At 38.8% G+C, this 14840-nt stretch overlaps 1 protein-coding gene and 1 pseudogene across 2 annotated transcripts in view; one reads left to right on the top strand and one right to left on the bottom strand.

Moving 5' to 3' along the window:
- Positions 1-14840, top strand: part of IL1RAPL2 (interleukin 1 receptor accessory protein like 2) — a gene marked incomplete at both ends in the record, with an annotated part of 1477463 nt that overhangs the window by 1077956 nt on the left and 384667 nt on the right. Inside the window, one exon of the mRNA XM_079764395.1 lies at positions 1177-1251. Coding sequence (XP_079620521.1) covers positions 1177-1251 — 75 coding nt within the window. The remainder of the gene's footprint in view (positions 1-1176; positions 1252-14840) is intronic.
- On the bottom strand, positions 4406-14375 carry LOC307096018 (60S ribosome subunit biogenesis protein NIP7 homolog; annotated as a pseudogene). The gene is made up of 2 exons: positions 14372-14375; positions 4406-4966 (listed from the first exon to the last, which is right to left on the bottom strand). The product of its transcript is annotated as a 60S ribosome subunit biogenesis protein NIP7 homolog (transcript).

The raw sequence follows: 14840 nt of genomic DNA on the forward strand, positions 1-14840 counted from the left end.
GCTGGGTCTTGGGCCTTTTCTTGATATGTTTGGGGCACCCTGACCCAGCTGCTGCTTGTTTCAGAGATTTTATCAAAGTCTGATGCCTAAGCCAGGACAGGCCATTCATATGGAAAAGCTGCTGCAAACAGCTTGGTTGAGGCTGCAAATTGGTTGGGGCATGGTCTCAGGAAATAAACAGAGAAGAACAAACAGTGTGCTTCAGGTCAATGTGGATTGAGGTATGGTTTCCAGTCAGCCCTGGGACAGGGGAGAACTCAGCATAGAAACAGTGACCACTGTGAGCACCTTTGTCTGGTAGAAAGCCCCCCCCCCCCCGCCCCACAAGTTCTTGCCCTGATGCCAAACAATTCATTTCCTCCTGGTATTTGTCTGGGTCCTCCAGAGCTGCCACCAGACACTGAGCACTGAAGCTCAGAGGAAGTGAGTCCAAGAAAGTTCATGCACAGGCCCTTTAAAAAGAACAGGTGGGTCATCAGCAGCCTCCGTGTCACTGACCCCCAATCCCCACTGTTTTTATAGCCCATACTCACAGCAAATTTTCTTCCCAGTTCTGGGAGCCTAGGCTGGGGGTCTGGTGTGGAGCTGGGACCCCTTTTTCCTCACAGTGGGCCTCTTCAGAGACAATATTCCTCACAAATAAAAAAGCAGTACACGTGGGTGCCAGTCCAACCCATTCCACACCTCCCCACAACCTATCAGTCTTAATGTGCTTTCTCATATATTTCTCTAGTTGTAGAACTTCCATTTAGCCAGCTGTCAGGTGATTCTGGATGATGGTTGTTCTGTATTTTAGTTGTAATTTTGATGTGGTTGTGGGAGGCAGCAAGTACCAGCATTTATCTATACTGCCATCTTGGTTCTCCCCTGATAATACTTTTAAAATCTACATTTCCTTAAATTCACAAGCTTATAAAACCACTCAAAATAGTCTATCTGTTTGATCATGTTGGAAAGTGTAGCTGATGAAATGACCTATTTACAGTGATCAATGGTGCTCTAAATATTCTGGGAAATAGATATTGTATGGATAGAGTAACAACTCAAGTAGGAATACTGTTTAATAAATGTTTACACACCATCAAGTTTACAAACATTGAATATCATAAATGATATAATCTTTTCTATTCTATAATTTATCTCAAAAAATTTACCTTCTTTTATTTTCTCTTTTAGCTTTACTCACAGACAAGCCTCCCAAGCCATTGTTCCCTATGGAGAATCAGCCAAGTGTTATTGATGTACAGCTGGGTAAGTCCCCTTCTGGGAATAATAGATCCTAAACTTGCTCTATGTTAACAGATTGGGAAAATTGCATGAACCTAAAAAGGTTTATTGCCACTGTTATTACATGCAAATCAATTTATGTCTACTCATTTGTAACCCTGGAGTCCAGTGCAATAGCAGTTTAAGGAAATGAGTTTGTATTGCATCAAGGAATGGTAATACTAATTGGTTACACTGGGTATTAAGTGTTCTGTAGAACAGAGCTTTTTAACTCTGTGATTGATAGATTCATGGGTGTTGTCCATTAGTGATTGGTACAGAAAACTTTTAATGGTTTTAAGCATATTTTTTTCAAATTAGAAAGAATTATTGGTACAGAAAACTTTTAATGGTTGTAAGCATTTTTTTTCCAATTAGAAAGCATTAACCTTTGGGGAATAATCACTTTTCAAAAAACAGAACCCCTCAAATAAGCCTTTAAAATATTTTGATAATATTACTGCCAATGGCAGACTATATGGCTATTTAAAATCTGTTTCATGGTGAAATCCTGAATATTTATGAATCATATGGTGTTGGGAAAAGGAAAAAGTTGTTTGATGGGTGTTGCTGTCTTTTTATGGTCTCAAATAAGGACATAGGTTATTGGGCCCTTTATTGTGTGTCCCCTACAACTAATCCTTGTATTTAAAGAACTTTAAGCTTAAAACTCAGATTCCCGCCAGTATCTCTTTTAAACCATGGCCTTAACTCTAACCTTTGTAAGCTTTCATCAATTGAGTTCCAATCTATTCTTCAATTCAAAGAATGTCTTCCATTATGAACAAGAGAACTGAATAAATATGCTGGAAATGCATTAGAGTTACTTTGGGTATATGCTTTATGGAAATATCTGACTATAGTAATACCTACCAATTATATAGCCAGGTACGAAGAATAGACCCCAGTATTTCGCTCATTTTTTACTCAACTTTAAAATAGTTTAATTTATTGGGGTGATATTAGTTAATAAAATTATGTAGGTCTCAAGTGTATAATCTCTTACCCTTTGGGACAGCATGGATGGACCTGGAAAATATTATACTAAGTGAACTAAGCCAAACTGAGAAAAACAAATACCACATGATCTCACTTATTTTTGGAATCTAATGAACAAAATGAATTGACCAACAAAATAAGACCTGAAGTATGGAAGCATGGGACAGACTGACAAACCTTTATGTGGGGGTGGGGGTATGAGAAGAGATAAATCAAAGAACTTATATATCTATATGCATAGCCCATGGACATGAGCAATAGGGTGGTAAAGACCTAGGTGGTGGGTAGGATTTTGGAGGAGAGGGGTAAAAGGGTGAGGGTAAATGGTTGACATCTATAATACTATCAATAATAAAAGTATACATTAAAATAAAGCAAACAGGCTCTGAAATAATTGTCCATGTGTTTATTTGAGAGTTACATTCAGTTCTCTCTTCTGCATATTTCTAAAGTCAATGCAGTAAATGAAAATTTTCAGTGGAAATAAATACTTGTTAGTGTATGAAGTTGGCATTGGTACAGATATTTTGTTGTCTCTCGAGGAAAATAAACATTTTTACTTTCCATACTATATAGTGTATTCTATTAGGCATCTAGAAGATTCTAGAAATTTACATACTTTTTGCTGAAATAGTGATGACTGGTTGTTGCTAAATTGTGTTCACAGTGTAATACTGAAAGAAGATTAATCTTAACCAAATAACTGTATATTTTGAGATGATAAAGAAGTTCCTAACAAAATAATCTGAAAACTATTGTTCTCACAGTGCAAGCAAATTCAGCTGCAACTGCCAGTGGTAATGTATAAAATATAAAAACAAATGCAATGTTCAGAACATACAAAAATCTAATTTTGTACTGTTATCTTTCATTTATTTATTTTCTCTTTCTGAAAGTATATTTAGCTTTTAATTTAATAAATAAATATTTCCTCCATCAGGACTAATTCTTTTTTAGCAGTTGGAAGGAAATTTATTTTTTTTGTTGTTGTTAAAAAAAAAGTTTTAATTTTAGAGATGCCACCTTTGGAATTTAAAATAAACAGTATATTCTTTAGGAAAACCGTTTTTACAATACAGGTAGTTTTAAACATATTTCTCTGTGAAATGATTTTCATTAAAATATTTTAATAATTCTAAAAATGATTTCAGGAAGCATAGGGAAGAATGAAGGAGGAGGTCAATTATTTCATGATCTCTGATTAGTGCTTTTTATTTAGTCCAGTAAGGTAAGTAAAGGGTCATAAGGGAAATGTTTTAGGAAACTAAGTTGATGAAAATAATATTCAACCTGAAATCACACCATCCAGTAAAAAGAAAGATCCACAAACACCTTGGGGGAAAAAACAAAATATTATACTCATTAGAACCTACTCTTAGTAGTAGAAACACTCAGTATATGAAACATAAAAATAATTCTCACCATTTGTTCAACACCTGCCATTTGCCAGGCACTGTGCTAGGTACTTTAAAGTCATGATTTCTAATTCTAAAAGCCATTCTTAGGTAGATGGTTAAAGTTGTTTTCTGGAGCAGTAGAAAATGAATCTCATTAAAGTTTAATGATTCATCTAAAGCATCATAGAGCTCATAGATATTAGAACTAGGTCTAGAATCCAAATTTTCTTCCACACCACATAGCACGTACCATAAGGAAAAGTAGCAGAATAAATTGCCCTTAGTATTTTATACAAATTTCATTTATAAAATCCCAGACATGGCCTGCTATTCCCAGCAGCAATATCTATCTTTCATATTATTAATGAATAAATAAAACCTGTTGTGTTCATACCATAAGTTTAGAAAACAGTGTTATCACAGATAACAATAAACTATTCTTATCCTCAATTCCAATGATTTAGAACCTTTTACTATAATAAGAAACCCTCAGATTGAAAATATAAAACACAATGTTCTATTTAGTAACAAACACAAACACAAATACCCAAAATGCCATTTTGACCCATTTCTGCTTAATAATAATCCAGCCTAATTTGTTCATAATAGAGAGAATATTAGACTAAGAAGTCCTGCAGAGATCACAGTGTTGACAAAATTCAACATGATGGGGGAGACTACACAGACACAGGAAACAAAGCTAAGCCCTTCCACACAGCCATAGTACTTGCGATGATTTATTTTTAAGTCAATGTCTCTTTATGTTGCACATATTCCCCAATTAATAAAATACCATAGTCACCATGGGGTCTACATTCCATCAGTCTTATGTAGATTTTGCTGCCACCCCAAAACCCAAAGGGATGTCTACCATAGAGTACACCACCACTCCCTGGTATTGAGATGTATTTTCAGTGATTCGACCCAGTACAGATTTTAACACATGATAACAATACAAGAAGGACTGCTATGCTCCAGGCTTCATCCACACTTTATACTTGGTATAGGGTGTAAGGTAATCCAGAGCTGTTATGTGAAACCAGAATTTATGCATTTTAGTGAATTTTACAAAGCAGGTCCCCAGCGACACTAATTTGTCACCAGAGATGTTGTCGGCCAACTTTAAAGTCTTTTCACTCATGTAGTAAATCCAGTTGTGTGCAGCCTGAAACAGTAGGTGATGTGGTGCCTGTCGACCAGCAGCTGAAAGTTCTCCCCTATGTAATTTCCTATCTTCTCAAACATTATACGGTTCTCCTCTTCAGTGAAAGGCCATATTTTCCCAATTGTTGGCACATTGGATTCTCCAGGAAATATATTTTCAATATTTTTTATTATATATTGATTAAAGTATTACATATGTCTCTTTCCCCCCTCCCTGAACTCTCCCTGGCCACTCCCACACCCCAGCACATGCCCTCAGGCCCTATTGTCTGTATCCATTGGTTATACTTATATGCATGCATACAAGTCCTTTGATTAATCTCTTACCACACCCACCCAACCTCTCCTGCCTTCCCTCCGAGGTTTGACAGTCTGTTCCATGCTTTGCTATCTCTGGATCTATTTTTATTCATCGGTTTATGTTGTTCATTATATTCCACAAATGAATGAGACCATGTGATATTTATCTTTCGCAGACTGACTTATTTTGTTTAACATGATGCTCTCTAGGTCCATCCATACTGAGTTCCTTCTTTCTTTTTCTTTTCTTTTTTTTTTTTTTTTTTTTTTACAGCAACACAGTATTCTATTGTGTAGATGTTCCACAGTTTTCTAATCCACTCATCTGCTGATGGCCACTTAGGCTGTTTCCAAGTTGTAGCTATTGTAAATTGTGCTGCTAGGAACATAGGGGTGCATATATCCTTTCTGATTGGTGTTTCTGATTTCTTGGGATATATTCCTAGAAGTGGGATTGCTGGGTGAAATGAGAGTTCCATTTTTGATTTTTTGAGGAAAGCCCATACTGTTCTCCACAGTGGCTGCAACAGTCTGCATTCCCACCAGCGGTGTACGAGGATTTTTTTTCTCCACATCCTTACCAGTATTTGTCATTTGTTGATTTGTTGATAATAACCATTCTGACAGGTGTGAGATGGTACCCCATTGTCATTTTGATTTCCAACTCTTGGATAATTCATGACTTATATCATGTTTTCATATGTCTCTTGGCCTTCTGTATGTCCTCTTTTGAAAAGTATCTGTTTAGGTCATTTGCCCATTTTTTTATTGGATTCTTTTTATTCCTTTTGTTAAGTTGTGAATTCCCTGTAAATTTTGGAGATTAAATCCTTAGCGGAGATAACATTGGTAAATATGTTCTCTGATGCACTGGGCTTTCCTGTTGTTTTTTTGATGGTTTCTTTCGCTGTGAAGAAGCTGTTTATTTTGATGTTCTCACATTTACTTATCTTCTCCTTAGTTTACATTGTCCTAGGAGCTGTATCATTAAAGATATTGCTATGACATATGTCTGATATTTTGCTGCCTATGGATTCTTCTAAGATTTTAATGGTTTCCCATCTTACGTTTAAGTCCTTTATCTATTTTGAGTTTATTTTTGTGTGTGATGTAATTTGGTGGTCTAGTTTCATTTTTTTTGCATATATCTGTCCAATTTTGCCAACAGTATTCATTGAAGAGAGTATCTTACTCCATTGTATGCTCTTTCTTACTTTTTCAAATATTAATTGAGCATAATAGCTTGCGTGTCCTGCCTGCCAATCCCACCACTTCAACCCAGGACCTCGTGCATCCCAGAGACAGGGCCCGCTGGCAAGTCTGGTACTGTGTGACCCACCCGTCTAGCCCGCCACTTCATTCTTGGGCCCCGTGCATCCCTTTGCCTGGGCACTCCAGGGAGTCTCAGAGAGCATGATCCTCTGGCCAAGGCCACTGCTGTAGCGACTGGCCCTGCATGACTTGGCACCTAGATCCTTTGGTGAGAGAAAAAATGGGGATACAAAAAAAATAACCTCAAAGGAAAGAAACGGAGGAGTCACCAGGATAGGTACTAAATGAAAGAGAGGCATGCAGTATGTCAGAAAAAGAAATTGCAGTAAGGATTGTATAGTTTCTAAACTGGCTGGATGATTAAATTATCTTATATAAGAATCAAGAGGAAATAAAGAATGATATAGCTACAATAAAAAACACAGTGGAAGGTTTCAACAGTAGACTAGAAGTCCCTGAGGACCAATTTAGCGAATTAGAAGACAGGGCAGAAAAACACACCCAATCTGAACTGGAATTGGAGGGAAAAAAATTAGATATCAGGAGGAGAGCCTAAGTGAGCTTTGGGATATTAAATCAAGTAACATGCATATAATATGGATTCTAGAATGACAAGAAGAGAAGCAAGGATTAGAAAACCTTTTTGAAGCAATAATGACAGAAAACTTCCCTGATTTGGGGAAGAAAAAATCAAACAGGCACAGAGAGTCCTAAACAAGATGAACACAAAAAACCATACAACACACATTGTAGTTACAATGTCAAATGTTAGTGACAAAGAGTGGATATTAAATGCTATAAGAGAGAGACAGAGAGTTACCTACAAGGGACCTCCCATTAGATTATCAAATGATTTCTCAACATAAACACATCAGGCCAGAAAGGGATGGAATGAAGTATACAAAGTGATATAAAGCAAGAGACTGAATCCAAGAATACTCTATCCAGCAAAGCTATCATTCAAAATTAAAGGGGAAATCAGGAGCTTCACAGACCAAAAAGGACTAAAGGAGCTTGTCACTACCAAGCCAGCAATGTAAGAAATGCTAAAGGAACTGTTGTAAAAGAAGAAATACAAAGGGAAGAAGAAACGCAGGCATAAAGAATAGAAATGGCTACAATCCAGTACCTATCAATAATAACCTTAAATGTAAATGGATTAAATGCTACAATCAAAAGACATCAAGTGGCTGAATGGATAAGATAAGATGACCCATATATCTGCTGTCTACAGGAGACCCACCTCAGAACAAGGGACTTACACAGACTGAAAATGAAGGGATGGAAAAATATATTTCATGCAAATGGAAATGAAAAAAAAGCTGGGGTAGCAATACTTATATATTACAAAATAGACCTCAAGTGAAGCCCATAACAACAAATAAGGAAGGCCACTTCATAATATTTTTAATATTTTATAATATAAAATAACACTGCATGACAACATATTAATTTATATTACACTTTAATACCAAAGTATTAAAATATAACAGTAATATGGCACCACTTGAAATGTATTGATGTGTGATAAACCCTTTTTTCTATGCTGCCTTTTTTTTAACCAAATCCAAATACATGCTTTATAAACTATAAGACTCCCAGAAGCTTGGAAAAAGCCATAAACAAGAGTGGATAAAATGATTTGATATGTGGTATCTAATGTCAATTAAGGGTAAATTTGTATGCTCTGTCCTTCTAATTGATGATAACTTCCTCCTTGGACATTTTTTAAGACTTAAAATAAGCCAGCAAATGTTATGCATAAAATAAATATAAACACCATTTACTTTCTATTTTTGGTTCAAGGAGTCCAAAAGAAGGCCTGTGGGGCCTAAAGCATAAAAAAAAACAAAAACAAAAACAAAAAAACAACAACTTCAGAGCAGTGGATTAGTTCAAGCTAATTCAATACCTCATGTTTCAAAAGGCCAGATAGGTAATCTCTAGATTAATCTGATTCAGTATAAAAATTCCCTTTGTTTTACTTCTAATATCATTCAGAATTTATTTTTATAGGCTATTCAAATTCATATTTCATAACAGTGTTGTGTGCTACTGCCTCAAACTTTCTCTATATATTTAAGGAGTGTTAATTTTTGCCAGAAATCAATTTCACCAGCATATCAGTTTCTACTAAAATTTATATTAAGTCCCTTACAAGACCACTATAAAAGACTCTACAAGAGAATAAAGCAAAATATAATATTTAATGCAATACTAATGATTAGAAGATAAAAATAACTAGATGAATTCCAAATTAAGTAATTAGTTGTTCAAACAAATATATCTTTCTAACACTTTATTTACCTAAAAACAACATTTGTTGTATTCATAGTGGATGCCAAGCACTGTGTTACACATGGAGATATAGAGGTGAATAAGCAACATTATCCACCTTAAGGTATTCTCAGTCTAGTGAGGAACACAGATGGATAAGAAGAATTAAACTTCAATATAGTAACTGCCAAAACAGAGATAGGAAAAAGGAGTGAGTTTTTTGTTTCAACACCTCATAAATTAACAGTTTTATACTCTTGCATTCACTTAATTTAGTGGCATATCTCTGTAACCAAATATTATATTTATTTGGGAATAGTTAAACATTTCCAGATATATAATATTTTGAAATAATAAATTGTCTACTATTCATTTCAATATAGTAAATACTAAAAATTATAGTATCCTTGAGTCTTTTTAGTTTAGCTAAGTTAGCCAACTCTTCCTAATCTTGTCATAGAATAAACAACCCAAAGCAATTCACAAAGCAACTGAGCTAAAAATGTTAAACCAGAATTGTTCTCAATGCAAATAATAATATATGATCATTTCATTAGCTGGGGCCATGGCTTGATATATCCATGTGTACATAATGGTAGTAGCAATAGATTTTGTTGAATTACTTTTGTGGGGTTTTTTTTACCCTGTTAGATTCAAGGAACTCCTTGAAAACCTTCATTTAATCTTGAATAAATAAATAAATAAATAAATGGAGAGGAAAAAGAAGGGTATCATGAGTTCACTCAGCTTTCTTACACATAATTGGAGCTGGTCCATGGCAGCATTCTCTCTTCCTTGTAGAATTTTTTTTTTCAGGATAAAATGCCCTTGCTTAGCATTGGCTGTCCCAAACTACAAACCATTCTATTACGACATTATATAACATGTACATTATTTACAACTTTGACAAATCTGAGCCAAGCTTTCTCCTTGAGAGTTCACTGTTGTATTAATGCTTGAGAGTAAAACTGGTTACTTACTTAGTACAACTTTTTATAACTTAGTTGTACTTCTTTTGAGAAACTTAAAAATGAAAAGAAAAAGTTAACAGTTTACTAAACATTTTTCTGTAATGTTGCAGGTTGATTATGAACATCTCATGAGTAACATGGTGGACCAGACATGTATCCATATTTTATTATTTTGAGGTATTGAAGTTTATGTTCTATTGAGATACTAATATTAGCTTGAAGGGGTTTCATCACCTTTTCATTAATGCCAATACCATGATTTTACACATATGGAAACAAAAGTATTTATTCCTCATAAGAAGGCAAAGTAATAGTTGGTATTTTGAGACCATTTTTTCAGATGAGAAAACTCAGCCTTAGATAGGTAAAATAACTTTCCTGAGGCTACAAATTAGTAAGTGGAAGAGATGGTATTTCAAAAAAAATTTGTCTGACTCCAAGGTTTGTGGTATTTTTATTATAGTATACTGAGTATGATAACATTATCTAGGCTCAAAACTATATCCTAAAAAACCCAGTAAGTCTAATAAGGACAATTTAAACTAATTATAATAATAAAAACTACATTATATATTATAACTATTCTAGAGGCCCAGTGCACAAAATTCGTGCATGGGGGTGTGTGTCCCTCAGCCCAGCCTGCAACCTCTCTAACCTGGGACCCCTCGAGGGATGTCCCTCTCACAATCCAGGACTGCTGGCTTCCAACTGCTCGCCTGCCTGCCTGCCTGATTGCCCATAACCGCTTCTGCCTGCCAGCCTGATCACCCACTAACCACTCTCCTGCTGGCCCTATTGCCCCTAACTGTCCTCCCCTGCAGGCCTGGTCCCCCCAACAGCCCTCCCCTGCAGGCCTGGTCCCCCCCAACTGCCCTCCCCCGCTGGCCTGATTGCCCACAACTGCCCTCGCCTGCTGGCCATCTTGTGGTGGCCATCTTGTGTCCACATGGGGGCAGCCATCTTTGACCACATGGGGGCGGCCATCTTGTCTGTTGGAGTGATGGTCAATTTGCATATTACCTCTTTATTAGATAGGATATGAAATGTTATTATTTAATAATAACTTTACTACTAGTAGATATTGTCCTATCTAATTAAGAGGGAATATGCTAATTGACCCTCACACCATCACAAAGATGGTGACAGCCAATAAAGAGGGAATATGCTAATTGACTGCCCCACACTCAAAGATGGTGGCGCCCACAGCCAAGAAGGAGGGTATATGCTAATTGACTGCCCTGCCCTCAAAGATAGTGGTGCCCATAGCCACAAGATGGCAGTGCCCAGTCCCCTCAGCCCCAACAGGGTGGCAGGTGGGCCCAGTTGCTCTGTGTGCCTGCCTCTGGAGTCCCCCAGTCCCCTCAGCCCCCCAGCCACCCAGGGACGACCTGAGGCACAGGCAAGCTTCAGATAGTGGCTGCCAAGCCTCCCAGGGCCGCCTGAGGCTCAGGTAACCAGGGCTGGCCAAGGCTTGCGTTGTCCACAGTGGCAGCAGTAGAGGTGTGATGGGGTGTCGCTTTCCTCTGATTACTGGGTCGTCTCCCAACCCTGAGGGCTTCCAGACTGTGAGACGGGACAGGCCGGGCTGAGGGACCACCCCTCCAGTGCATGAAATTTCATGCACTGGGCCTCTAGTTATTTTAATAATATTTAGTATTATATATTAATAGTTCTACTACTACTAATTAATTGTTGTAATAATAATAATACTTATTATCATGTTACTTAGTTGTATTAGTAATAGTATTAATAATAGTAGTAGTAGAACTATCAATTGGTAACACTATATTAAGTAATTTATATAGATAATTTCATGCAATTCTCCCAATAATTCTATGAGATAAACACGCCTATTGTCCCATTATTTAGATATTCATAGGCCATACAACTGACCCACTTAAATCATACATTTCAGTGATATCAAGTATATTCATAGTGTTGTGCAATTATCACCACATTCGATTTCATTGAATTTCACCCTGCCAATCAGAAACTCCATACTCACTAGCAGTCACTACTTTGTCCCCCACCTCAACCCCTACCTTCTTTTTCAAGCCACCACTAATCAGTTTCTTTGTCTATGGATGTGACTGTTCTGGATGTTTAATAGAAATAAAATCATACCACATAGTGTCTTTGTTATTGGCTTCTTACACTTAGCATATTTTTCTCAAGGTTCAAACATGTAGATTATACCAATATTTCATCTCCTTTTATTGCCAAGTAATATTCCATTGTATGGATATACCAAATTTATTTATCCATTCATCAATTGCAAGACATTTTGGTTGTTTCTGCTCTTTGGTTATTATAAATAAGACTGCTATAAACATTCATGTACAAACTTTTGTATCAACATCCTATATAATAAAAGGCTAATATGCAAATAGACCCAACAGTGGAACAACTGAACAACTGGTCACTATGATGTGCACTGACCACCAGAGGGTGCATGTGGAACATGGCAGGCATTGGCATCAGACAGCAGAGCATGGAACAGGTTAGGATTTGGCCATGGCAGGATCGTGGAGCAGGTAAGCAGGAACACCTGACCAAGGTGGGACACCAGTCGCTGTCATTGGGGCAAGCCTCTGGTGGTTACTGAAAATTCTTTGCTTTTGCATGCCATCCCTTGCACCTGCTGCCAGCACCAGCCCTGTTCTCACCCACTGCCAGTGTCATAGCCGTGGCTCACACCTGCTGCTGGCACCCAGCACCAGCCCTGATCGCTTAGTGCCATCAGTGGGTGAGAGCAATGGCTGCTGGCCCCAATTGCCCCTCAGGGCTGCTCCACCTCCCCCTGCTTCTGAGGGGTGATCAGGGTTGGCAGCCACCTCTCCCAACCACTGCTGGCAATTGGCCCCGCTCGCACCAGCTGCTGGTGTTGGCATCAATCGCACCATGCTGTCAGTGGGTGTGAACGAGGCTGGCCCTATCAGCACATGGGAGCGGTGGCTGTGGAAGCAGGGCTGCTGACAGACAGGGTACCAAGGGCTGTGGCAGGAGGGGCTGGGTGGGGGCATGGAGAATGGTCCAAGACCTATTCCTGTGCCCACTGCAGCCTCACAGCCCTTAGTTCCTTTCAAGGTGCACAAATTAGTGCACTGGGCCCCTAATATGTTATAATTCCCCTTGGTGTACACCTAGGATTAGAATTGTTGAGTCACTTGGTCACTCTATATTTAACCTTTTGAGGAACTGTCAGATTATTTTTTCCAAAGTAGCTACACAATTTTACATTCCCAGAAAAAAAAGGAAATTCAAATTTTTCATAATTCTTGCCAACACTTGTTATTTATTAATTTTATTTTTTAACTAGAGGCCCGGTGCACGAAATTCGTGCACGGAGGGGGGTTGTCCCTCAGCCCAGCCTGTACCCTCTCCAATCTGGGACCCCTCATGGGATGTCCGACTGCCCGTTTAGGCCCGATCCTGGTGGGATCGGGCCTAAACGGGCAGTCGGACATCCCTCTCACAATCCAGGACTGCTGGCTCCCAACTGCTTGCCTGCCTGCCTGCCTGATTGCCCCTAACCGCTTATGCCGGCCAGCCTGATCACCCCCTACCCACTCTGCTGCCAGCCTGTTTGCCCCCAACTTCCCTCCTCTGCCAGCCTGGTCACCCCTAACTGCCCTCTCCTGCAGGGTTGATCACCTCCAACTGCCCTCCCTTGCAGGCCTGGTCCTTCTCAACTGCCCTCCCTTGCAGGCCGGGTGCCTCCCAACTGCCCTCTCCTGCTGGCCATCTTGTGGTGGCCATCTTGTGTCCACATGGGGGCAGAATCTTTACCACATGGGGGCAGCTATATTGTGTGTTGCAGTGATGATCAATCTGCATAGTACTCTTTTATTAGGTAGGATAGAGGCCTGGTACAGGGGTGGGGGCCAGCTGGTTTGCCCTGAAGGGTGTCCCTGATCAGGGTGGGGTACCCTTGGGGCATGGGGCGGCCTGAGCGAGGGGCCTGTGGTGGTTTGCAGGTGGGCCACGCCCCCTGGCAACGCAAGCGGAGGCCCTGGTATCTAGAATTTATTTTCCTTCTACAATCGAATCTTTGTAGCCTGGAGCAGAGCCAAGCCTTGGGCTCCCTCTGAGGCCCGCAGCCATTTGTGTTGGGGTTATAATTGAAACTTGTAACCTTAAGTGGGTGGGCCCAGCCAGGGTGTGCGGAAAGCTTTGCTTCTCCTGTTGCCGGCGGCAACCCTGGCCTGCTCTCTCAAGCTCCGTTCTGCCGCCATTTGTTTGAATTTGTTTACCTTCTATAATAGAAACTTTGTAGCTTGAGTGGAGGCTTAGGCCTGCAATGGCTGGTGGAAAACTTGGCTTCCTCTTTTACCTAGAAAACCTTGCTCTCTGTGGCTGTAGCCATCTTGGTTTGGGTTAATTTGCATACTCGCTCTGATTGGGTGGTGGGCGTGGCTTGTGGGCGTGGCTTGTGGGTGTGTCGGAGGTATGGTCAATTTGCATATTTGTCTATTATCAGATAAGATAATACTTATTCTAGTGGGTATATAGTGGTTTCTCATTGTGGTTTTGACTTGAATTTCTCTAATGGCTAATGATGTTGAGCACTTTTTGTGTTGATTTGTAATTTGTATGTCTTTGGAGAAATGTCTATTTCTCCATTTTTTAAATGAGGAATTTGGGCTCAGATAAATCATATAACTTAACCAAACTAGTAAGCATTTTACAAGTAGTGAGACCTAAGTAAACGCTCTTAACACTTACCCATAATGCCTATTAATGTTAGCACTGTTCTCATGAGTGACCACTTAATATATCAAACTAGTAACTCTTAAACTTTGCAGATTCATACTCTGTGATGTATTTTCTCTTTGGTTTTGCATACTGGCTTTGGGGATTTTAGACTTTACATTCTACAAATGTGCAATGATTTCTTAAAGAGAACAGATACACACACACACACACACACACACACACACACACACACACACACAAATAAAATAAGGTGGTGATAGCAGTGGGACCAGATTAAAATTTGCAGAAGGTGAGAGAGAGAACCTGCCCTCATGGAATGTGTAGAAATAACTCAGTAATAGGCAAGTCCATGGTTCTTTGGTCAACAAGGCTATTGTGTGTTTTTTAAGCTTCTATATTATTTCTGTATATGCCAATGAATGACTCTATAGTGTTCCAATTGTCTTCTTCAAATGGATTGTTTTATTGTATTTATACT

This window comes from Cnephaeus nilssonii (assembly GCF_951640355.1).
Source record: "Cnephaeus nilssonii genome assembly, chromosome: X".
NCBI classification, from domain to species: domain Eukaryota; kingdom Metazoa; phylum Chordata; class Mammalia; order Chiroptera; family Vespertilionidae; genus Cnephaeus; species Cnephaeus nilssonii.